Here is a 24,582-nt window from a genome sequence, read left to right as displayed (position 1 = left end):
TCTCAAAACTTTTTTGTAGTAAAATAATTGCGTTGCGAGACTTGCATCTTTTTACATGTAATGTTTTTGATGGGATTGTATGTTCTTACAATTAAACAAATAAATATTTTCTAATTAGTTTAGTAGTCACACAGACTTTACAAAAATGTTTGAAAGCATCCACCGGTGTAAGCTAGTATTTTCAGATGGCACACACAGTGCCAACAAGTATACACACAGAGAGAGAGAGAGAGAGAGAGAGAAATAAGAGACACCGTGCTGGTCGAGCGAAAGTTAACTTTAGTGAGTTAATAATAGAGTATAAAATTAACCCCTCCATGGTAGCGTTAAACGTTTAACGCAACCTTGTTTGCAAGTCGCATAAGAAGTTTCACATCAATAATATTTTATAGATGCGAGTAAAACCACAAGTTTGTAGGTATTTAGTCCAGTTGCGAATGCAGTTCACGTTGACCCGATAACGTTGACGGCGTTGACCGCCACATTATTTATCCCATTGATTTATCTGTCCAGAAGTAGACAAGTTCACTTGACCGTTAGTGATAAACGATTAAGGCTGTTTTAACTTTCTATATGTTCTCGCCTTGTACGTCCTTGTATTGCCCATCAGATATATCGGAGCGGCAAAGGGTTTCACAAATATCTGAACAAAGTCTCTATTAACAAGACGCTAAAGTGCATGTTTGGATATTTTTGTGCACCTAAACCTTGGCCGCCATATATGTGCCATTCTCAATCAAAAGGGTACTTATTGTCGGTTGTCAATAAGGCGCTATTTCCATATAGCTTCAATTTGAAATTAACCTTATTGACAAGCGACAATGTGGTACCTTTTGGTTGAAAATGTCACATATCTGAAGGCGACTGTACAATAAGTTTGAAGATATACGTTGGTCAGTTATGATGAGGAAGCTTACTTATGTAGGTATATAAGACACTATTCATGGACAACTTTTATGGGTTGTTTTTAGTTTTGAGGGCCTAGAGTCCAATGGCAGGTAAAGAAACCTTTTTGTGTATTGCAGGTTCGGTACCATGGTATCGACCATACTGAATGTCGCTGAATCGGTATAGTAACTGAACGAAAAAAGGCGTGCAAATTCCAATTTCAATTCAATTCCAGCTCATCCTAATGAGTTTTTTGTAACTTAAGTATGTAGTAATGTGGTATGTACGAAATATTTTTAACAATTTCTATTTAGTGAAGGAACACTAGGAGTACGTTCCCTTTCAGGATGTAAGGTCAGAGGGCAGTAGCTTTTGTAAAAGTAGTGCTTGCGCAAATTCGAGGAAGAAGGTTGCCAAATCCAGACTCCAAGCGCTAATATGAGGAGCATTAGTTTGTAGAGTAGACATTTTTTAAAGAATCTATTTATTTTTTATTAAAAATAACATTAAAGTTGAAAAAGGACAAAATAAAAGGTGACATTGCTCATGTTTAGTTTTACATACATAAAATCTGATTTTAACAATAGAGAATATTACTGCAATGTTCTGCCGCCAGAGTGCAGCACTAGTGCACATCCTAAACCATAGAGTTATACATAGTCTTATACATACTATATGCCTTAAACAGTTTTTTGACAAGTTTTTCACTATGACATTAATGCATCAAGGCGGTTTGTTCACAGGTGGCCGAAATTTCGTTATCTGCCACTCTATCGATCGAATATGCAAGTGATAGAGAGGCATAAACCGTACTTTCGGTTTTCGTGTTTCGCAGCAGGCCCTGTGATTGTGCTAGTGACGCCCTCTACGCAGAGTTTTGCGTAATATTCCCTATTGCATAATGCCATTCGAACTTTAAGCATTAACATTTTAACGGCATACCGATTTAGTGGCAATGCCAACTGCAGTTGTGGCAGATTAGCTGCAATAGGAACGCTCGCTGATTGGTCGCGGGACTCTGGACTAGATAAATATGTGGGCAGAACATAGAGGTATAGCCAAGAAGGTTTGTTTAAATAACACAAATGCTAGCTACTAACTAACGCGTACACCATTAGAAACTACTAACAATTCGTTTTTTTAATAACACTAGAGTACATGAAAAAAACATTGATAACTGAGTTTATCGATATAGGAACTTTCTATCTGTCATTTAATATTGCCTACTAAAATTCGATGTCTGTTAATTATCTTCTTAAGGTCACAAATTCCATTCTATTTCAGAGTGTACTTTTCTGCGCATGAGTCCTGTCAAAACTCGATGAAGTTGTGTTGATTTATTACATATACTTTGGCACAGCGACCTTGTCAGTAGAAAAAGGCGGCATGTTTAAAAAATGGAGACGCGAAGAGTTGACTTCCCGTAGAAAATTTGAATATCGCGCTTTTTTCTACGGACAAGTTGGGTGTGTTTCAACATAGTTCTACTCGTGCGCCGGCTGTTCCTGTTTGATGTTAGGATCTTAGGATCTAACTATCTCTCGTTCTTTCTTCGCCAGTCTACTCTTCGCTTAGGTTTAGAACTTTGTATAAAGCCGGCTAAATGCCCGAGAAAGGTATCCTCAAAGTGACGAGTATGGCCACGGTGGCCGAAGAGCCGAAGGAACCAGTGAAGTCTTCAATGAAGAAACGGCACTCGGTTATATCTGGGAGGAGTGATGTTTGTAAGTGGACCATTTTGCTATGAACTGTCACATGTAAAGGGTTGTAGATGTAGGTAGATACTTACGTATTTCTCGGCTATATGTCTGACTACTTACGTATTTCTCGGTTATATGTTTTCCTTTTCTGTAGTAAAGTGTAAACTGTTGTAGCATTGGACTACAAGTAAACAAAGCAACCTGTGACTTTCTGCCAGAATTTAATACGGTAGATTACTTTGCGCTAAATGATCATGACCAAGTTTCCAGTTATCTTAATCGTATCGGACTAATTTCTCAGGTTATCTTTAAACGCAATAGCAAGCAATGGTATGGAACGCACAAAATTGTGAAAAAACAGAAGGGAAAATACAAAATAATATTCACTTACAAGAAGTAGCAGCGTGCCAGACTTTAAATTTGCTACGATATTTTTTGCACTATACCATACCGTAATCATGATCAACTCAACCTCAATCAGAAATAAATATCTAAAATAGATTTCTAGCTTGAGCTCGAGTGTGACTGTGTTTTCCAGCCAAGTAAAGTTTGGCACTTGACAATGACAATGTTTAGGAAATTTGCGAAACTTTCCCTTAGTATTCCTTGCCTTTTGTCTATGTCCAGAACTAATGACCCTAATTCCGCAGGGTCATCATCAGAAGAAGACGAAGGCATACAACCCCATGAGAAGGCGATCGCAGCTGGCACCCCCAACCCTAATTACTGCGTGAGAAACGTGGAACAGCATGCGTTCGGACGGAGAGAGATAGAGATAGCCGAGCAGGAGATGCCTGGGATCATGGCTTTGAGGGCCAGGGCTAAAGAGGACAAACCACTTAAGGATGCTAAGGTAAGAAAGACATTAGCCTCATGAGGTAACCTAGGGTCATATTTAGAGCCAGGGCTAAGGAAGATGCATCTCTTAGGGATGCTAAAGTAAGTAGGTCTTTTAGGTACTTAAGCATGTTCCATCCTAAACTGCATCGGCACTTATCATCAGGTGAGAATGCGGTCAAATGCTTACCTTTTTCTAAAAAAAAGGTACTAAGTGAAACGCCAGACAAGAGTGCCTTATTGACCAAGTTCGCTATAGAAATACAAAAACAACACTGTCAAATGTGGTTTAAAGGGCAAGGGCTAAGGAAAGCCTCTTAAAGATACAAAGGTAAGTCATTATCATTGTACCCGTCGAATTCTAGTCATGGCAATGTGGGATATATCATAGCTTTAAGAGCCAGGGCTAAGGAAGATAAGCATCTAAAAGATGCTAAGGTAAGTTCACAGTACATCGTTATGACATCATCACGGGGACATCCCCGTGGTTCAAATTCCAGTCTTGGCATTGAGAGTATTGAGACAGTGTACTTTTTAAAGATAGAGATGGCCAGGAGATGCCAGGTATCATGACTAAGAGATGAGAGAGATGATCGAGGCTAAGTGCAACTTCAAGATGCCAAGGTTCTTAACATTTTCAAGAAGTCCACTGATGATATAAGCTTTTCCAGCGGTCTTTCAAGATCTTTATCAGATCATCACATTCACCTTGTAAACTCTTAAGTCCCACTCAAGCGTAATTTAACATATGCAAATCGCGTAGATGCGTCCACAATCGTCATTTAAGTTACAAAATCAGTTAGCTTTACAAATTTTGAACCGCGAAAGCGTATGTGTTCTACCGCTTGTACAATGGGCTGTGCTCTGAAGAATTGTTTGACATGATGCCAACGGCCGCTTTCTATCACCGCACCACTCGCCGTCAGCAGGGTGTTCATCCTCACACCCTAGAACCTAAATGGTCGCGTACAGTGCTATTTAAGAGGAATTTCCTCCCGCGGACGCTTCGGCTGTGGAATGAGCCTGCTACCGAGGTTTTCCCGAGGGGCTACAGTATGGGGTTCTTCAAAAAAGGAGTGTACAGGTTTTTAAAGGGTCGGCAACGCGCATGTAATATCTCTGGCGTCGATAGGCTACGGTAACTGCTTACCATTAATTGCCACCGACGTGGTATAAAAAATAATACATATTTTCGTTGCAGATTTTAACGAGCACTCCTTTTTTCTACAGATCGTGGGCTGCACGCACATCAACGCCCAAACCGCAGTTCTCATCGAAACATTAGCTGCATTGGGCGCTACAGTACGTTGGGCGGCCTGTAACATCTACAGTACACAGAATGAAGTTGCGGCAGCGTTAGCACACGCAGGTAAGTTATCTGTTTTTTGAAGCCCTTATGGTGCAATGGTCTGTCACTGTCACATTGTTAAATATCTCTGGAACTACTTACTTATGCTATCAATCTGAAATTCGGAATATTTACCTACGAGTAGAGACAAGATGGCGCTTGTCGCTGCTGCAAAGGCTGCGTTCAGCTTATGGTTGGGCCGTGTCGTACGGCTGCGATCGTGGCCCAACCTCGCCGGAAGATCAGCGCTGACTTTCGGGTCAGCATTATGCTGAGGCGAGACCATTTATGTGGTAAACTCATTTTATGAATGCTTATAGTCGAATTTAAACTATCGTGAGACATAACTAACTTAGCGGTTACACTCACGTGTTTTTAGTCACTCACGTGTTTTTAGTCACTCGCGTGACATGTCCACTAAGTTAGTTAATGCTTATAGTTTTAGTTATACTTTTGTAACTTTTGTATGTAATTTTAGCTTTAAGTTTATCACGAATAAAACATTTGATTCTTTGAGTACCATCGTCGATAAAGTTAACTGAATATTCCTGACGCTTATTGCAATAATATAGGTTTAAAAATAATCAGCTGATTGTGTTGCTGTCACTACTATTGTTTACGATACGAAGTAGTTTGCGTGTCTTTTACTTATTATCCCATTGTGTTTAAATACTTCCCACGGCAACGATAACTTAGATTGAGGTTATTTAACAATTTAAGTACACAAATCAGAGAAACGTAGTAGTTACGACTTCACTAGTGACCAAATACTAGCTGACTTTGCTCTCCAGAGTTTCTCTATTGCATTATACAGGGTGGCTCAAAAATAAGTGCATTCCCGTTGCCACTATGAGACCAACCACGGAATCGCGAAAATGTACCCTCCAATAGAAAATGGGCCAGCCAAAATGTATGAAACAGCCAAATTTTTTTTCGCGATTTCGAGGTTGGTCCCATAGTAAAAGTTGCTCAGTATAATCCCAAAACCTTCCTGGCAACGGGAATGCACTTATTTTTTAGCCACCGCGACGAATGCACCCCTCATCACCGTTCTGATGACATATTTTACTGTATGTGGACCATACGTAGGTAATGTCGAAGAAAATAATTATGGATTCAGTAGTTTTAGGTAAACACTACCTAGTTTGGAAATTCTGACTACACGTTACGTGACATTTTCCAGCCATCTGTTATTTGGCTTTCCTGTACTACTGGCACAGAATAAGTAATAGTATCTACTGGGCCTGGATCGAAGCACTCTAATCAGTATACCCACAGACACACCCAGTATTAGACATTTGAGACCCACGTATTTTTAGAGTTCCGTACCCAAAGGGTAAAAACGGGACCCTATTAACTAAGACTCCACTGTCCGTCTGTCTGTCTGTCCGTCTGTCCTTCTGTCCGCCTGTCTGTCTGTCACCAGGCTGTGTCTCATGCACCGTGATAGCTACACGGTTGAAATTTTCACAGATGATGTATTTCTGTTGCTGCTATAATAACAAATACCAAAAAGTACGGAAGGAACCCTCGGTGGGCGAGTCCGACTCGCACTTGTCCGGTTTGTTAAAATAATTATTTAATTTCTCCTTGTTAAGGTTTCGCAGTATTCGCCTGGCGAGGCGAGAGCGAAGAAGCCTTCTGGTGGTGTATCGATCAGTGTTGCGCCCCCAGCGCTACCTGGCAACCGAACATGATCCTCGACGACGGAGGAGACGCCACACATCTCATGTTGAAGAAACATGCCGCAGCTTTTAAGCAAATTAAAGGTAACTAATAGTTAAATGTGGCCGCCATTTTCAATTTCGTTGTTAATTGGGATTGCTGCGCCCCCAGCGCCATCTGGCCGAACATGATTCTCGACGAATGAGGAGACACATTTGATGCTGAAGAAACATGCCGCTGCCTTCCAACAGATTAAAGGTAATAATAGTAAAAGTGGCCGCTATTTTGAATTTCATCGTTAATGGTCTGATCGTGTTTGTAGTCAATAGGTTTTCTAAACCATGGCGCGGCGGTGGTGAACAAGCGTATGACCCGCCTAATTGTAAGTAGACACCACAGCTTGTGACTTTAGAAACACCATAATCGCGTTACTGGCCTGGCCCGCTTAAGTATTAAAGATAAGATAAATGCTCGTCCAGAAACACCACAAGCGCGTTACTGGCCCGCTTAAGTATGCTCCAAGGTTTTTCAAACTAACGTAGCTCATTTTTTTTTTTCAAATTATACTTTTCGTCTCTTTCAGGCATAGTAGAAGAGAGCGTGACGGGTGTCCACAGACTATACCAGCTAAGTAAAGCGGGCAAGCTGTGCGTTCCCGCCATGAATGTCAACGATTCTGTCACCAAGACGAAATTTGATAATCTGTACTCTTGCCGGTGAGTTTTGAGTTTTGTCTCTTTTAAATGTAGCGGGAGAGAGAGAGAGAGAGAGAGAGAGAGAGAGAAAAAATTAATCTGCAACCCAGATTACCAAAGTAATGGAAACGAGCCACTTTGTTCGAAATTTTTCATACAGAGACCAATTTGAATTACTCTTGTGTGAATCCGGCCTTCACCACTGGACAGCTTCGTCACTTTTTCTTTATTATACATACATACATACATATAATCACGCCTATTTCCCGGAGGGGTAGGCAGAGACCACGGATTTCCACTTGCTACGATCCTGACGTACCTCTTTCGCTTCCTTCACTTTCATAACATTCCTCATACACGCTCGCCGGTTTAGGGTGCTCTTGACCTGGCCTTTCTTCAGGATTTCCCCGATCTGATTAGAGAAAGTCCGCCGAGGTCTGCCCCTTCCAACTCCCTTCTACCTCTCCCTTATAAACTCTCTTTGTTTCTCCTGATACAGGTACTTCATACCTAATAGGAGGACTCGACCACTATGTATTTACCAACTAAGATTGAAATGAAATAAATTATTATCTTATCTTATTATCTTTGTTAGCCTTCTTTCACTCATTCTTTTCTTTATTATATGACATCTATTTCTGTTTATATATAATCTATAAGTGATGTTAATCATTACGATCGTCGTATTTTTCAGTGAAAGCATAATAGACGCCCTAAAAAGAAGTACGGATCTCATGTTCGGTGGGAAACAGTCGGTAGTATGCGGGTACGGGGAAGTCGGCAAAGGGTGTTGTCAAGCGCTCAAGGCACTGGGGTGTGTGGTGAGTCAATATTTTGATTTTTACTAGTTCTACAGTAAGAAATCCTATCAAAACCCCCCCTTAGCAATATAGTCTTATGCCACAACTTTCTATATCTCGATTTCGTGATTGGTCCCATAGTAAAAGTTGCTCAGTATAATCCGAAAATCTCCCTGGCAACGGAAATGCACCTTTTTACGGTTCCGTACCTAAAGAATAAAAACGGGACCCTATTACTAAGACTGCTGTCCGTCTGTCTGTCACCAGGCTGTATCTCATGAACCGTGATAGCTAGACAGTTAAAATTTTCACAGATGATGTATTTCTGTTGCCGCTATAACAACAAATACTAAAAAGTACGAAACCCTCGGTGCGCGAGTCTCACTCGCACTTGGCCGGTCTTTTACCAATTCTACAGTAAGAAATCCTATTAAAACCTACACCTTAGTAATATGGTCTTATCGTCTTATGCCACAACTCTCCACATAGCCGCCAGCAAAGAGGATATAACGGGATAGAGCAGTACTGTCATAGTAAATTTTGTAGCCACAGTAAATTCACTGCCATCTATCGACACACGATTAAAACTAAAAATAAAAATATCAATAAATGTATTTATATATGGATAAATGATTATTTTTGTATTTGCACTGATATGAGTTAAAATTGTTAAATAACAAACGAAACCGTCAACGCCATCTATACGAGAGCAGGGCAAAGGTAGTTGCGCCATCTGATCGAGAATCAATTTTTTTTTATTTCCGAGGCACGTTTTTTCCTTAGACTGTATATATCTATTACGGAGTTCGATAAACATGTATAAATAGTTTAATGAATAACTAACATTGTTTACAGGTGTACGTGACAGAAATCGACCCAATTTGTGCGCTACAAGCCGCCATGGATGGCTTTAGAGTTGTCAAATTAAATGAGGTAATTGCCACTATGTTTTCATCTTTTTGCCCTTTTTTGTACAGTCGCCATCAGATATATCGGGGCGGCCAAAGTGCCCAAAAATATCTGAACACGCACTCTAATACCTGGACTATAGAGGCGTGTTCAGATATTTGTGAGCACCCTGGCCGCTCCGATATATCTGATGGTGACTGTACACCCATATAATATACTCTTCGGTAAAAGTAAAAAAAATATTGTCAAATACCCTATTGAAAACAAAAGGATGGTCGTCACTGATAAGAACGTTTTCCCCTTTACAGGTGATAAGACAAGTGGACATCGTAATAACAGCGACAGGCAATAAAGGGGTCGTCACACGTGAACACATGGAGAGGATGAAAAACGGTTGCGTTGTATGCAATATGGGGCACTCTAACACTGAAGTTGATGTGCATGCTCTGAGGACGCCGGACTTGTTGTGGGAGCGAGTGAGAAGCCAGGTGAGAGAGACGCAAGACTGGAGTTATTCTGGTTCTGCCTTGTGAAGAAGAAGCATGCCGCGTATAATCTCAAGTCGAATTTAAGCTCTTGTGATTTATTCCCTTTGCATAATTATTGAAGGTCATAATGTAATGATTGTCAAATTATCATTAGTCATAATTCTGAAACCGTTAACTTTTCAGGATTTTCATCAGGTTATCCTATAGATAGGTTAGGTTAGGTCTGTGTTATGGCAATCCTGTAAAGTTACGCGTTTCTGAGAAAAAACAATACAGACCCTTTATTAATATTATAACTAGTGGGTCTGTGAGCTGTAGACCTTGCGAACCCCCATGGCTCCGCCATTTTCAAGATTTTCCCAAAACTTGGGAAAAATATACTGTAATTGTCGCAACTGCTCACGAAATTTCACTAGAATCGGTTGAGATATTCTATCCGTAGAGGGGAGTACCTGGACAGACACACACACACCTTTTACTTTTTTTTTACTTTTACGGCGCGCCGACAAACTGGTTACTCCAGTTTGGCGCATTTGTAGTATATATGTAACTGTGTATTTATTTTATATGAATAAATGAATTAATAATAATATATTATTATAAATTTTTTCCCAAGATAAAACGGTGACGCTTCGCTTGGTCAATATTAATTTTCAGTCACTACGTCGTATTTCGTAATCATGCAAAAACTACCAACATTTTTCCAGCCGAGTGTGGATCGTAATTTTGTTTCCTTAAAAAATATTGATTTCATTATTTTAATGTTGACGTTTTATTACAGGTGGACCACATAATTTGGCCGAACGGCAAACGCATTGTGCTACTGGCGGAAGGTCGTCTTGCCAACCTGTGCTGTTCCTCTCTTCCCTCATTTGTTGTCTCTGTCACGGCCGCTACGCAGGCCCTGGCTTTAATAGAGCTGTATAACGCACCCCAACATCGATACAAGGTAAGTTTTGTTTGCTTTCTACGCACTATTAATGTTAGTACCTTTTCCCCAAATTATAAAGCCGTAGAGTAAAATTTGTTCTACATATGCAAGGTAAAGTAGATCTTCTTGTAACTCGTGCTGTTCTGTTCCTCTCTCCCATCATTTTATTTGTTGTCTCTGTCAAGATATGTAGGCTCTAGTTTTGATAGAATTGTATTATATACCGCTTATGTGCAAGGGGACTCATAAATATAAGGCAAATCAATTTGGCCAAATTCAATAATAAAATTGTACATACATAGTCTTCGCCCACATCAATATAGGTGTAGGCTGTCAAACCATTTGCGTCTGCAAAAAAGAGCGGCAAATTTAAAAAATGTAGGCGCCAATGGTTATCGTCCCATAGAAAACTTGAATTTCGCTCCTTTTTCTACTGACAAATTTGATTGACCGGCTATGTTTGATTTTGACTGCTCTAATATAAATAGTCCGAACGTATTACACATATCGTATTGCTCTGATGCACGCCGTTCTTTGTGATAAGGGCCATTTAAGTTACTACTATTGCCCCACATAACAATCCCTTAGCGTAACACTTACTGTGCATATGCATGGTAATTGAATATAGTATAACAGGCGCAGCGTTTTATTCCTACGTTTTCTATCTATTAAAACCACTCACAGATATTATTATTTAATAGTACCTAATTGTGGTTGGGCCGTGTCGTACGGCTGCGATCGTGACCCGCAAATGGTCTCACCGGAAGATCGGCGCTGACTTTCGGGTTAGTATTATGCTGAGGCGAGACCATTTAGTGGTAAACTTTAACTCTTACCTGTTTAATGAATGTTTGTAGTTTTAGTTATACATAGCATAGTTATGCTTTATTTAGTTTTAGTATGTCATTATAGTTTTAAGTTTACCACAAATAAAATATTTGATTCTGATTCTGATTGTTCATTTCAGGCGGACGTATACTTACTGCCAAAGAAAATGGACGAATACGTGGCCAGCCTCCACCTCCCCACCTTCGACGCTCATCTCACAGAACTCACGGACGAACAGGCCAAATACCTAGGTCTCAACAAGGTCGGCCCTTTTAAGCCTAACTATTATAGGTACTAGCATAGAGGGAAAATTGCTCCTCCGTAACATGGCCACTGCTGAACAATAATAGACCTTATCATGGTGAAATAGAGTTTGAATTGAGTAACAATGTAACAAAAGTACAATACAATACAATACAAAATAAATACAAATACAGTTGCTCAAAAAGAGCTACTTTAAGTAGCTATTTAGCGTTCGCAAAGTTGGTTTTTGTACTTTTTACTTTTCCTGCTTTATTAAATTTAATTCTGACCGTAATCGATAAGTACACACCAAAGAGTTTGGATGTTCAAAAACTTTATATGTTTTTATTTTGCCATTAGACATTTATTACATACAAAAAGTATTGCTACGCGATATAAAATAAGTATTTATTTGTTATTATATAAATATAACGTTACATAATACGATATTTCAATAAAAAACTTTTTTATTATTTGGCTGAATGGAACTATCATCACGTTGGTTGTCGTTAACAGAAAAAAATCATTTACTTGTATGGTCTCGTAAATAATAACACACTTTCCACACTTGCATTGAAATTATATTGCACACCTCAATAGACGAAAATAATACTAAAGAAAACGGCAACTCTGGCAGAGATTAAGGGTGGTATTCAATCTGTCCAATATTTTGGTCCAATGTCTTGCGTCTCACATTCTGATTAATGAGAGAGTGAGACGCAACGTACATTGGGCCAAGATAAGTAACATCTTAAACAACAGACGGTCTTATCGCTAAACAGCGGTCTACCTACCAACCTACGCGAGTATTAGCTGTTAGACAAGATTTTGTCAGTAAACAGTAAACGCCATTAGGATTTAGGCACTTAGCCACTCATGTTAACCCTTTGAACGCCAAGAACCCATAAACTGGTCGTCACTAGTCGTGCCCACAGCGCCAAGGACCACTATATGGGTTATGGCGGACGCTGTCAAAGTATCCTTGACACTTTCAAGTAAAGTTTAGATTCGCTCGCTTGCGCCCGTTATCTTGGCGAGACAGTGACGTTTTTGTTTATGACATAAACCGTTCAAAAGGTTTAAAATTCATGTACATACAACCCGAAATAAACGAAAAATGGAAAATACGCCGTCAGTGCCCAAATTCGAACTCGTGAAAGTCGAGTATTTCCTTCATAATTTTTTTCATAACTTCAAAAGGAATTAAACTTCATGCACTTTATGGTGCATTTAAATAAAGTAATTTCGTTAGCAGGTTCTGCTAAGTTTGGAAATCAATAAAAAAATTACAGGAATAACAAAGCAAAAAAATATTAAATAAATGTAGAAATCTCTATGATAAGGTCTGTGGCCACGTGACTTTAATGTTACTTCGCGTCACTGAAATCTTTAAATTCTTCGCACTTTTTGAGAAAAGCAGATGTTTACATGCCTAACTCTCATTTCATAAGACCTCGCTCAGACGGCCGTTAAAATAAACTCGTCGGCAGATTTGAAATAATTGTGTTTTGTACATTTTCCGTTTTCATTTATTTTTCAGTTCGTCAACTGTTTTATAATGATAAACCATAGGCAAAATTATATTAAGATTGTAGCTGCAAATTTGGCAGCTGATGTAGATGGCGTTGTGAGGCCACATAAAAATTGTGATATAGTTGTTTTTTTAAGAACTTCTATCATTTGGACATCTTAAAAAATCTAACTATAGTTTGGTAAGTCATTTTCGTCGGTAGAAAAAGGCGGCAAATTTAAAGAATGTAGGGGTTGTCCTTCGATAGAAAATTTGAATATTATATGTGGTATTTTCTATAAAAAGGGACCTTATTGTCGATGGCGCTTACGCCATTATAAACGATGCTCCGGTATAAATACAATGCTGCGCGACGCTGTGCGGCGTAAGCGCCATCGACAATAAGGTCCCTTTTCATAGAAAATGACCCATATAATATAAAATTGGATTGTCAAATGTTTGTCAACACATCTAGCGGAATTTTTGACAATTCAACTCATAAAAATGTATCCAATCACACGTAGTGTTATTTGAGAATATTCGTTCCGATTTTAAATTAAACCAATGATTTAAGTTAGTTTTTGGTTTAAAAGTAAATGCACCCACTTTGTTTTTTGGCAAAAATTATCAGTTAGCATTATCTACTTTTTTTTTTGCAAGACCTTTGGATTGAATAACATTATTTGTATTTGAAGGTTTACTTAGTTTTCGACCAACTTTTCAACGGCATATCGCAGTATTAAAATAGCGTCACAAAAAATATTGTAACAATTTTTTTTATCAACTATAATATTCATAAGCAAACGCTGTAGTCAACAATAATGAATTTGACCAATCACGTGGCGCCGCGGTCCAGTGGAAAAGACACCAACGCGCGACTTTTTCACGAGTAATATTCATATATTATGCACGCATTGATGTCTTTTGTATTACTGAAATACGTACCTAATTTTCTTTAATTATTTAGATTTTGCAGTAGAAAAAGTATTATTTTAGATGACTCGTAGAAAAAGTATTGTATACAATAGTGATATAATCAAGCTTTTCAATCTCGTACCTTCATTAGGCCACTCAGCAAGCTTCGTGCCCTAAACATGGTAGTTGACTGAAGAGCTCTCTATTATATCACGATTGTATAAAACTCTATTGAATACTTGCCAAAAATGTAGTTATTCTTCAATAGTTGACCGAACGATATTGTACAATTGTAATGTATATTTATTTGCAATTTTGTAACTAAAAACAATTGTGGCTTTCCATCAGAAAAGGATCCTTATGCTTCATGTGCAATAAGAACCATTCTATTAAAATTTATGTTGGAATTTCAGATAAACTGGTCCTTATTGCACTTAAATCATAAGGACCCTTCTGTGCTGGAAAGCCACAATTAGCGAATGTAGCCTAGTTCGTCAATGTACAAATCGATCGATATGGCAAATATAGGAGATGCAGTATTAGGATGTAAAAACGTTACAAATGTGTATTTATTTAGTTATTGACGAAATTGAGTTTTAATATGTTACCCTTCGAAGCCTTTTGAGATGTAAGGGCTACTTGCACCATCCCACTAACCCGGGGTTAACCGGTTAAACCGTTAACCCAGTATCAAATTGTACTCGTAACCATGGTAACCCCAGGTTTAACCGGTTAACCCCGGGTTAGTGATGGTGCAAGTGGCCCTAAGAAACCTATGTATAATATTAATATTTATTAATCATGCTACAGATGTAGTGTATAATCCTTTACCATCGTATTTTCACGGAAACTTACGAATGTTATTTCAGTCAGTCAGTCTCAGTACAAAAAGTACTGAGGTACGGTGACTGCTGTAGTTATTGGCCACTACATAGTTATTGACCACTACATAGTAAGTGGCCAATCTTAACAATAAGGCTTCAATAGGGAATATTACTGCAATGTTCTGTCGCCAGAGTGTAGCACTAGTGCACATTCTAAACCATAAAGTAACTTATACAAACTATGTCATTGATGCATCATGGCGGTTTGTTTACAGGTGGCCTATCGCGAACCGCGAAAATCTAAATTTCGTTATCTGCCTCTCTATCAACGAATATGTAAGAGTGATAGGGCAGAAACCGAACTTTAGATTTCGTGATGCCTTCGTTACTGAAGCCCTCTATGCAGAGTTTTGCGTAATATTCCCTATTGCCTTGTTTCTTTCTGATTTGTTAGGAGTGGCCAATTACTATGTAGTGGCCAACGACTATAGCAGTCACCGTAGACTGAAGTAGCATGACAAATACGAACGTTTCCAAGAAATGATGGCAAAGGATTGTTCACTACATCTGTACAAGTATGCTCTCTCGGAAACCAACCCTAGATATGTTATACCCATGCACAATTGGACATTCGAACATGTAGGTACCATATAAAATCCTTACTAATATTATAAATGCGAAAGTGTGTCTGTCTGTCTGTTACCTCTTCACGCTTAAACCGCTGAACCGATTTAGTTGAAATTTGGTATACAGATACTTAGAGTCCGGGGAAGGACATATGATACTTTTTATCCCATAACTCACCCCTCAAGGGGGTGAAAAGGGGGGTGGAATTTTGTATGGGGAATCAATAACCGCTGACCCGATTTAGATGAACCTTGGTATGGGAATAGTTTGAGCTGTGGGGAAGGATATAGAATAATTTTTATTCCCGAAATCATCCCTTAAGGGTGTATAAAATGAGGTGGAAATTTTAAGAGTGGACCAATTTGAGGGTGAAAAGAAGAGAGTAGATTTGTTTTAAAATTAAGTAAGGAACCCAAATTACTAATTCCACGCAGACGAAGTCGCGGGCAAAAGCTAGTAGACGAATAAAAAATAAAACACTTACAAAGTAGTCATTTTCGGGGTTTCCGGGGGTAATTCTAGGTCATTTAACTATGCCTTTAAGAATAAGTTAATTTAAAAGATTACAAGAAATTAATTTGACCACTTTTTGTTTGTTTTTAGTAGCTTTATAATTATTTTTTTCAGTCATGTTAATGTAACATAATCGTGATATCGGTGACATTGTTACCTTTTATTTTTTGTATTTGTATTTAAGTTATATAAATTGTATTTGATGAAGATATAATATGTTTGTTATTTGGTTCGTATGCGATTCATATTTTTATGTTGTTTTTGTGCTATATTTTTGTGTAAAAGGATGTACTTTTTTTAATTTTATTACATTCCAAATTGTTAAATAATGAGAGATTTTGATGCAAGATTATATGCGAAAATTTTTAATTTTGTGAAAAAAGTACTCATATAAACCGTATAAACTCATATAAAAAAAAACAATTTAAAATAATAATTCGATACCAAAAATGTGTTTGTATTCTCTATTTAGCATATTTTAATAATGATTTAGAAATGAAACCTTAACAAATAAAGATAAAAAGTTGACTGTACCGAAACTCTCATTATTTAAGTAAACTGTACATTGAAAATCCAACAATGTGTAGAATAAAAGTGATTTGTGTGTGTGACGAGTAAATGAAGTTTAATTAGAATTCCGATTTTCTTACAGACCTAATTTAGAACGAAAGTTAATATAATTAAAGTTAAGTTAATATATTTCTAACAAACATAAAAATATAAAAACATAAATTAACTAAAAATATCTACATATATTTACAAGTAAAAAATGGGAGCTAGCTCGGCGCTGGTAAGGTGCCCAGAAGGCTGGTAGCATTGCCGCGCTGAATAGCGATGCCAATGCGCTGGGCAAGGAAGTAACCAGCCCTCTGGTCACCCGTAGCATCAGTGAGACGCTTTGCTAGCTCCCTAAATATACAATATTTAGAACCATATCATACTAGAACTATACTATACTACTATAGGTCTGACATTTTGAAAATATTTAAAAACAGAATTAACAAAATTTCACGACAAAATGCGATTAATTACATATATTAAAAACGGGTCTTAAACTCACGTATTGTCGAAAAACGCTCGACATGTTTCACTCCGTACCGTGGAGTGTCATCAGGAGCTTGCGTTATGCTATTGCGTTGCTTTTAACATACGAAAGCATTTTTGCCCAAGACAAAATGGAGACCTTTTCGCTCGGAAAATTATAGGTAATATCTGATAATAATAAAAAAAACGCGACACAACTAACAACCTTAATAAAAACTTAGTATATGGCGGTTTCAAAAACATAATACCTAAAACAATCAAATCCTACCTAACCTAAACCAATTACATAATACCTAAATAAATTGGCATTTTGCTTGGACGTCAGTCTTCCGTGACCACAGCTAGTGCAACCTAGTTGAATCGTCGGGAAAAAGGTAAAATAATGAAGTTTAATCGCGTCCCAGGTAGCAAAATGACGTCAAATGACGTCAGCGACGTCATTATGACGTAATAATGCCGTCATTATGACGTCGCTGACGTCATTTTGCTACCTGGGGTTAGACCCGATAATGACATTAATTATGTGTACAAAACGAGTTTCAAGTGTTATATAATACCTAAATATGTAATGTCATAATGTGCCATGGTTCTTAATTTGGCCTTGTATAAAAATCGGGATGTAAAGAACAATAAATAATATTAGAAAAAGAGTAGACATCCCTAGGTCAAAATTAATCTTAATTTTGTACTAAATGCTTTTGTACTGGACCTAATCATTTAATGGTGAATATTATGCAAAACTCTGCTTAGGGGGCGCCACTAGCACAAAAAGTAAACAAACCACCTTGATGCATCAATGTCATATTTATTCGTAACAAATAATCTGTGAAAACATGTAAAAAACTGTTTACGGCATAGGTTATATGTATAAGTACAGAATAAATAATAGTTCTTGGTACAGAAGGTTCACTCTCTAACAAAACGCGTCTATTACGACAGATATGACCGCAAGGTGGCGCAAGCGCGAATAGGCGTCCGTTCCGTAGCGGTGCGCGGCAACTACTATTTCTAGACACCAACATTGGTGTGGGCCGCATGTACTTGTAGCGACGCGACAAAATCGCGGAGTGAGCCACGCCTGGTATAAGTTACTCTATGGTTTGTGCTAGTACTGCCCTCTGGCGGCAGAACATTGCAGTAATACTCCTTATTGCAAAACGCCAAGTTTTCGAATATGTAGCAAAGAATAAGATCTAACTTTGGAATAACCTTCATTATTAGGGATGTCTATACTTTTCTAGTATCTATGCTCTAATATTATTTATTGTGAGTGTGGAATTACTATTAGTGAAAACGCCTAAACTACGGATTCGTAGCGAAGTTAGATATTGTTGCAATGTTTAATAAATAAAGGTTTTTCGTAAAGTAATTTTGTTTTTTTTACACGGTTAACCCTGAAAACTCCACGCCTATCCGATAACGCATCACTGTGAACCAAAACCAAAATGGTCTCGCCGGAGGATCAGCGCTGACTTTCGGGTCAGCATTATGCTGAGGCGAGACCATTTTCGTGTTTCTTATAGTTTTAATTATACTTTTGTATGTAATTATAGTTTTAAGTTTATCACGAATAAAAAAAATTGATTCTGATTCTGAACCTTAGACTTATATTGTCCGGGATATAGACCGTAATTACCTTTTGTATTGTTTTAGACCTTTTTTATGATCTATTAATTGTATATACAGATGTCAATCACAATCACAATGAAAAAATCAACGATGATCAACTCTGGTCAACGTGGGACTCTAACCCACATCCTTGGATTGCCGGTACAATGCGTTACCAATTGCGCCAGCTGACCATCCGTCAATCAACGCGAATTTAATCATTGCAACTGTGACGACGTCACTAGCGACACCTGCATATTAAGGTTCACAACCTTATGATTATTATTATTTTTAACCTTATGTTTTTTTATGATGTATAGGCAGGCGTTTGACCACGATCCACGATCCCACCTGTTGGTAAGTGATGATGCGGTCTACGGTGGAGCACGCTTACCTACGAGATACCTATTAACTTTTGCCTTGAAGAGCCCCAGATTGTACTCATGCGGAAACACAGACTCGGGCAGGGCGTATATTTCGACGCAGTTACATGCATCTTGTTCACGGGTCACTCCCGTATATCCCAATATATCCCGGTCAATATAAGTCTAGTGAAACTAACCGTGAATCATTCAAAACTCTTATCGTGAATCTTGTCGGCATGCACTAAGGTTAGGGAATGCAAACCGGTTTTTATTTGTATGAAATATTGGTTAATAACCGGTTTTTCCATACAATTAAAAACCGGTTTTGCATTCCCTAACCACCAAACTGTTTGTCATCGTTAGAGTTCGCTAAATTGTATTGTATGGAAAGTTACATAGTAAACCGCCGCGGCGCGCCGGGTGACGTTGATCAGTCTGTCAAGTGCGGATGGTGCAACTGGCACTTAATCTGCTTGAGGACTAGAAAGACTTAAATACACTTAAATGTAGTAAGAAAGATAGTTCTAGTACTGAAAGCTCTTGCAATTAAACACAAGAAATGCTCACTAAAAACTTAAGTTGTTTTGTTTCTAAGGTACTGTAGCATATTGAGGACTCCTCTCAGCGTTATCATATTGTATTCGATAAGAGGTTTATTGTTGTTTACATTAATACTTTCTGAATCAGAGTTGTGGAAAAGAAAGATAACTATACTGTGTGCACACGGGTTTGTTTTGTTTAAAAATAAATAAAATCAATTTAATTAAAGAAAAAATAAACAGCACACAACTAATACAAAAAAAACCGGCCAAGTCCGAGTCGGACTCGCCCACCGAGGATTCCGTACTTTTTATATAGTATTGGTTGTTATAGCGGCAACAGAAATACATCATCTGTGAAAATTTCAACCGTCTAGCTATCACGGTTCATAAGATACAGCCTGGTGACAGACAGACGGACAGTGGAGTCTTAGTAATAGGGTCCCGTTTTTACCCTTTGGGTACGGAACCCGGAACCCTAATGCAAACTTTGCTCACAACTTTTAAAGTAAGTAGTGGAGACTTGGTAACCTAAGTTATAAAACCATAATTTAATTGCCAATAAACGAGAAATAGGTACTTTTAACTGTCCTAAAGGAACCAATCGCTATTATGTCCTGATTTTGGGTTTACTAATGTATTGCCAAAAATCGTTTCCCAAAGTATTACTTCCCAAACTATTTTACGCAAATTATCATTTGGCAAAATTTCATTTCGCAAGTATGGGGTTGGGAAATGAAATGGTTGCGAAGTAAAAAACTTGCTAAAATTTCATTTGGGAAATGAAACTGATACCATAAGTTTGTTGGGAAGTGAAATTTGGCGAAAAATATATTGGCTAAACGGCGGTATCCCCCTGATTTTGACGTGGTAGAGTTTGAATTGCTAGTTTAGATCTATTTAAATTTAATATAACTTTGTCCCAGCGCGCACAAGTTGTTTGCAGAAATAGCGAAGCGTCTGGTTGCCAATCGTTAACGCTCCGTAGCGTATCGTAGTAATCTCTCTCTATCACTCTAACTTCCCCACTAGTGCGACAGTGACAGTTGCGTTTCGTTCGCTAAGGAGCGTTAACGATTGCACGTTGGCTACGCACCCTGGTGACGCCCTGGTGACGCGAGCTGGCGCCTTCCTCACACAACATATCAGCATTGCGAGGAAATGCCGCCAGCATCCTTGGTACAATGCCTCAAGGGCCTATTTTAGATTTAAGCTAGTTATTAATTTCGTTTACGTAGTACCACTGTATATGTCTTGTATGTAAATAAATATTTCATAAAAGTAGAATTTATAATTTATAGTTGGTCAAACCAAATTGTCAGTAAATAAGAACCAAAAGAACTTTACTCATCCTTTTCTTTTGGGTGCTAGTACTAGTCTACTAGTGTAAGACAAAGATAGTATGATTCTCTCTGTCTATGTTTAAAATTAGACAGTCCATTGACAAACTATATATTTATAAATTATCTAGGTGACCAAGTCTCCCCAAGGATCAACTCCCCTAAGTATTTTCTATCCATTTGGATGGAAAATATTCACAAAACATTCCGGGAATTTTATTATGACTAGATTTCTAAATAATTGTTATTGTGGTACAGATTAGTGACACTTAACTCTATGATAAGGAGATAGTGCATTGTTTAAATAGGGAACTGATTTCAGTACACTGTCAGTGTCCAGTGGAAATACCTAGGTACTTACTTTCTAGCAATTTGTGTAACTAGGTTATAAACTACTCGAAAAAATGTACTCAATGCTACTTGGTAAGTAAATAATCTACCTAAATATTTTCGTACTTATACCTGTTGTAGTCAAACCTCGAAATTTCGGAAGTCCTAGGTTTGACTAGTCTATATTTTAGTACATTGTGCAACATGGGGCGTAAGTAAAATACTGCAAACGAGAGTATAGTTAAATCGCGACGGGTTGCCGGAGCGATTTATAGACTCAAGTTTGCATAATTATTACGCCCCGAGTTACACACAATGTTTTTCATCACACTTGCGATACAAAAATGAAGTATAAAGACAAAAACCTGTTAATGATAATACTAGAAACTTCATAACTCCCTAGGGAAAACGCTTTTTCTATAGTTCCTGCTAAACCTGCGTGCAATTCCACATTTACTGAGCGAGTGTGAGCGTCGGTAGTCAAAGCTCAGACAAAAAGATCAAGATCAGGGGCCGATTTTTAAATTTCGGGCGCTCGATTTCTACACTCGACAGTCTGTGGAAAACGGCGAATCCGAAGCATTTCCGATCCGATTTTGAAATCCGAGCAATAAATATTGGGAATCTAGTGGTATTGACCACTCGTTTTCAATTCTATTAGTAGAATTTTAATGCCTATAGTAGTGGAGATATGAAGGGAAAATCACGAAATCTAGCGCTCGAAATTCAAAAATCGGCCCTTGTTTTGATGTTTTCTGCCCCATCCTCATCGTATCATACCGTCAGCACGCATACTTACAGCTATTGGAAAATTTATTCAATTGTTTACTGTGTTCTCATGTAATAAATGCCTAATATAAACTAGTTTTCCAATGCATGGCTGTTCATTGGTACCTACGGAAACATATAGTAAATAGAAAAAAACGCAAGCTACGGTGGAACAACGGAGCTTCAGTTCAGGGGCCTATGACACTGACAATGTACTGTCCAGTTGGGTCGGTAAGTATAGGTAACGACTGTACCTCGCAGATAAGGTATGTACGGCGATTGTCAGAGTCAGGTTGTTGTCACAGTGGTGACGGTGTGACTGGCTATTGTTAGGTGTAGTGGTGAAACAGGGACCAGGTAATGTGAGGGTTCAAGTTTACCTAAAGTAGATATCTTCTACAGGTGGCCTCATTGTGATATCCATAAATTTTTATAACAAACTTAATTTTTCAGTGACTCTCCTCGCCGCGTCAGCGCTAGGCGCAGAATGCCCACCAGAGGGCTCTCCATTCTTCAACATCCCGCATGAAACCGATTGTTCTAAGTTCTATACGTGTGCTCATGGCGTGCCGGTGCTACAAACCTGCCCTAATGGCACTCACTTCAGCCCCATGCACTCGGTAAGTCCGTTAGAGCTCATAATGCTTCCTCATGTAGGTACTGAACTAAGTTCTTTATCTGTGCCCATGGGTATCTAGTGCTACAGACCTGTCCTGAGGGCACGCGCTCAGCCCTATGCACTTGGATAGTTCACACAGGGCTCCCCATTCATTCCGCATAGGGAGTGCTCTAAGTTTTACATCAGTTCCATAAGAATCTGGTGCGGGAGAACTGGCCTAATGGGGCACACATCAGCCTTGCACTTGAAATGAAATGAAAAATGCTTTATTGCCACAAAAAAGTAGGTACAGAATATAAACTAACCTAATTTAAATAAACTATTCTAACTTGGTAATGTCGTAGGGCTCCTCATTGCTCATCCTACTTGAGAGTGTTCCATGCTCATTATCTGTGATCAGTTTCGGTGTCGCAGAATTGTCCTGATGGCCTTATGCACTTGGAAAGTTTGTAAGGGCTCTCCATTCGTCCCGCAAAACACTGCTGCAAGTTCTATATCAATTCCATGGAAATCTGGTGCTGCAGAACTGTTCTAACAATACACACTCCAATCAGGGTATGGGTATGTCCCAATGACTGTTTTAAGTTCTAAGTGCATTTGTGCCTATGGCGTTCCCGTGCTGCAAACCTGTCCTGATGGCACACACTTCATCCCTATAAACTTGTAATTAAACACGATGGCGAACGATCCATTAACCGAGTGTGTAAGGTTGGCTCAGCTCACCTCTCATGAATCGATTTTATTTCGTACCGTAAAACTTAAGATAAGGAAAATGTTTGTCTAGTCGAGTGAGCATTACTTTGATAAGCTTACCACTTCTTAGCACTTCCCTACCACTTTGACAAGCCATTATCACTTCCAAGCACTTTTACTTAGCTATGATTTGATCATAAGTAGGTACTTAATTTAAAGCATCCCTTGATTACCAATGTTGAAGCGCAGTATTAAAACGTGACACATACTTAAGACCACTGACACACAGAACCGTTGTACTTATAACAAACTCTTTAAAGGAAAACCTCTGCTAAATCGGTTGATCCGTTTTGGAAAAAAAAAAAAACATTTATTTGTATATGTGGGGAGCATTAATTTCTTTATCAAATATCAACTGTATTCAGTATTCAGTATTCAGTATTCATTTATTTCTTGCTTCCATGGTACATTTTTGGGTAGTATTTACTGTTTATCGTAATGCAGGTATGCCAAAACCCCGTGTTCGCCGGCTGTAACAACACCCTCCCAGCGCTGTGTCCGGACTGGAGCCTCCTCCCCAGACCACATCCTGACGACTGCAGCAAGTTCATCGTTTGCCAATATGGTACCGTTCACGTGATGGATTGCCCGGCGGGGCTAGAATTCAACGCTGAACTTCTGGTAAGAGAATGTTTACATTTCTACCTCTCGGGTATTGTGCCTAGAGCAGGAGTCCCCCCCTTCACTGAACCACATTATGAGGTTATGGTGATGATTTTGGTCATTTGTTTACTAACTCATCTAAGTAATACCTAAGCCTAAACGGCATCGCCAGGGTTTAACGTATACATTTTTGCAGGAATGCGTGTGGTCCGCCGAATCTAACTGCACTGTTTCACAAGCTTCAACAGAAAAACCTCAAACGGAGCCGTCTCAAGATGGCGCCGAAGAAAATGGCGACCAACAAGATGGTGGATCACAAGATGGCGGATCACAAGTAGGCTGTAAGCAAGGAGCTCTATCAAAGCATGAAGATTGCGGCAAATATAACATTTGTAATGGCGGGGTTCAGGTAGCCATGAACTGTCCGGCGGGTTTGCAATGGAACTCCAAACTCTCGGTAAGCATACAGTAGAAGCATGTCAATAATAAGAAGCATAGGTAGTTTTAATACTTTTAATTGAAGTCTGGACAGTCATTTGAGTCATTTCTATTTGGCTGATTTATGTTGTCATACCTATATACAAATATTATATGTACCTATATCATTTACATGTTTTAGATGTGCTATTTAGTATACCAATGCCATATTATTAATTTGTCCACTTATAACGACAGTGCTCATCTCCATGAGCACTGTCTATTCTATTCTATTCTGGCTCTGTTTTAAGAAGCTTTTACTTACTTTAACCTATTTTCTTTTTTACAGTTTTGTGATTGGCCAGCATCAGCCGGTTGTCAATAAAAAATAGGCTTTTCTACAAATAATTTTATATCTCCAAAATAAAAAAATACAAAAATACAATACACTGTTTTCATTTATATTTCATACTCG

General features: G+C 38.5%; 2 protein-coding genes across 4 annotated transcripts in view; both read left to right on the top strand.

Annotated features, from left to right (window-relative positions):
- LOC134752820 (adenosylhomocysteinase-like 1) overlaps window positions 1–18,130 on the top strand; it is a 37,600-nt gene extending 19,470 nt beyond the window's left edge. The window contains exons 1-10 of one of the 2 annotated variants that reach the window (XM_063688573.1): window positions 2,487–2,612; window positions 3,239–3,441; window positions 4,656–4,794; window positions 6,372–6,542; window positions 7,022–7,154; window positions 7,828–7,954; window positions 8,789–8,866; window positions 9,151–9,330; window positions 10,112–10,279; window positions 11,229–18,130. In XM_063688573.1, the coding sequence (XP_063544643.1) occupies window positions 2,492–2,612; window positions 3,239–3,441; window positions 4,656–4,794; window positions 6,372–6,542; window positions 7,022–7,154; window positions 7,828–7,954; window positions 8,789–8,866; window positions 9,151–9,330; window positions 10,112–10,279; window positions 11,229–11,387 (1,479 nt within the window). In that variant the 5' untranslated portion in view covers window positions 2,487–2,491 and the 3' untranslated portion in view covers window positions 11,388–18,130. Of the gene's footprint in view, window positions 1–2,486; window positions 2,613–3,238; window positions 3,442–4,655; window positions 4,795–6,371; window positions 6,543–7,021; window positions 7,155–7,827; window positions 7,955–8,788; window positions 8,867–9,150; window positions 9,331–10,111; window positions 10,280–11,228 lie in introns of those variants that run through there. The other variant, XM_063688571.1, reaches the window with a different exon arrangement.
- LOC134752873 (peritrophin-1-like) overlaps window positions 1–24,552 on the top strand; it is a 90,544-nt gene extending 65,992 nt beyond the window's left edge. The window contains exons 2-6 of one of the 2 annotated variants that reach the window (XM_063688643.1): window positions 20,974–21,040; window positions 22,169–22,335; window positions 23,532–23,708; window positions 23,887–24,147; window positions 24,457–24,552. In XM_063688643.1, the coding sequence (XP_063544713.1) occupies window positions 21,022–21,040; window positions 22,169–22,335; window positions 23,532–23,708; window positions 23,887–24,147; window positions 24,457–24,492 (660 nt within the window). In that variant the 5' untranslated portion in view covers window positions 20,974–21,021 and the 3' untranslated portion in view covers window positions 24,493–24,552. Of the gene's footprint in view, window positions 1–20,901; window positions 21,041–22,168; window positions 22,336–23,531; window positions 23,709–23,886; window positions 24,148–24,456 lie in introns of those variants that run through there. The other variant, XM_063688642.1, reaches the window with a different exon arrangement.
- Window positions 24,553–24,582: the final 30 nt, after the last annotated feature.

This window comes from Cydia strobilella, chromosome 25 (genome assembly GCF_947568885.1).
Source record: "Cydia strobilella chromosome 25, ilCydStro3.1, whole genome shotgun sequence".
Classification (NCBI taxonomy): Eukaryota; Metazoa; Arthropoda; class Insecta; order Lepidoptera; family Tortricidae; genus Cydia; species Cydia strobilella.
The sequence above is the reverse complement of the archived record's forward strand: the minus strand, read 5'-3'. Positions and strand labels throughout refer to the sequence as shown.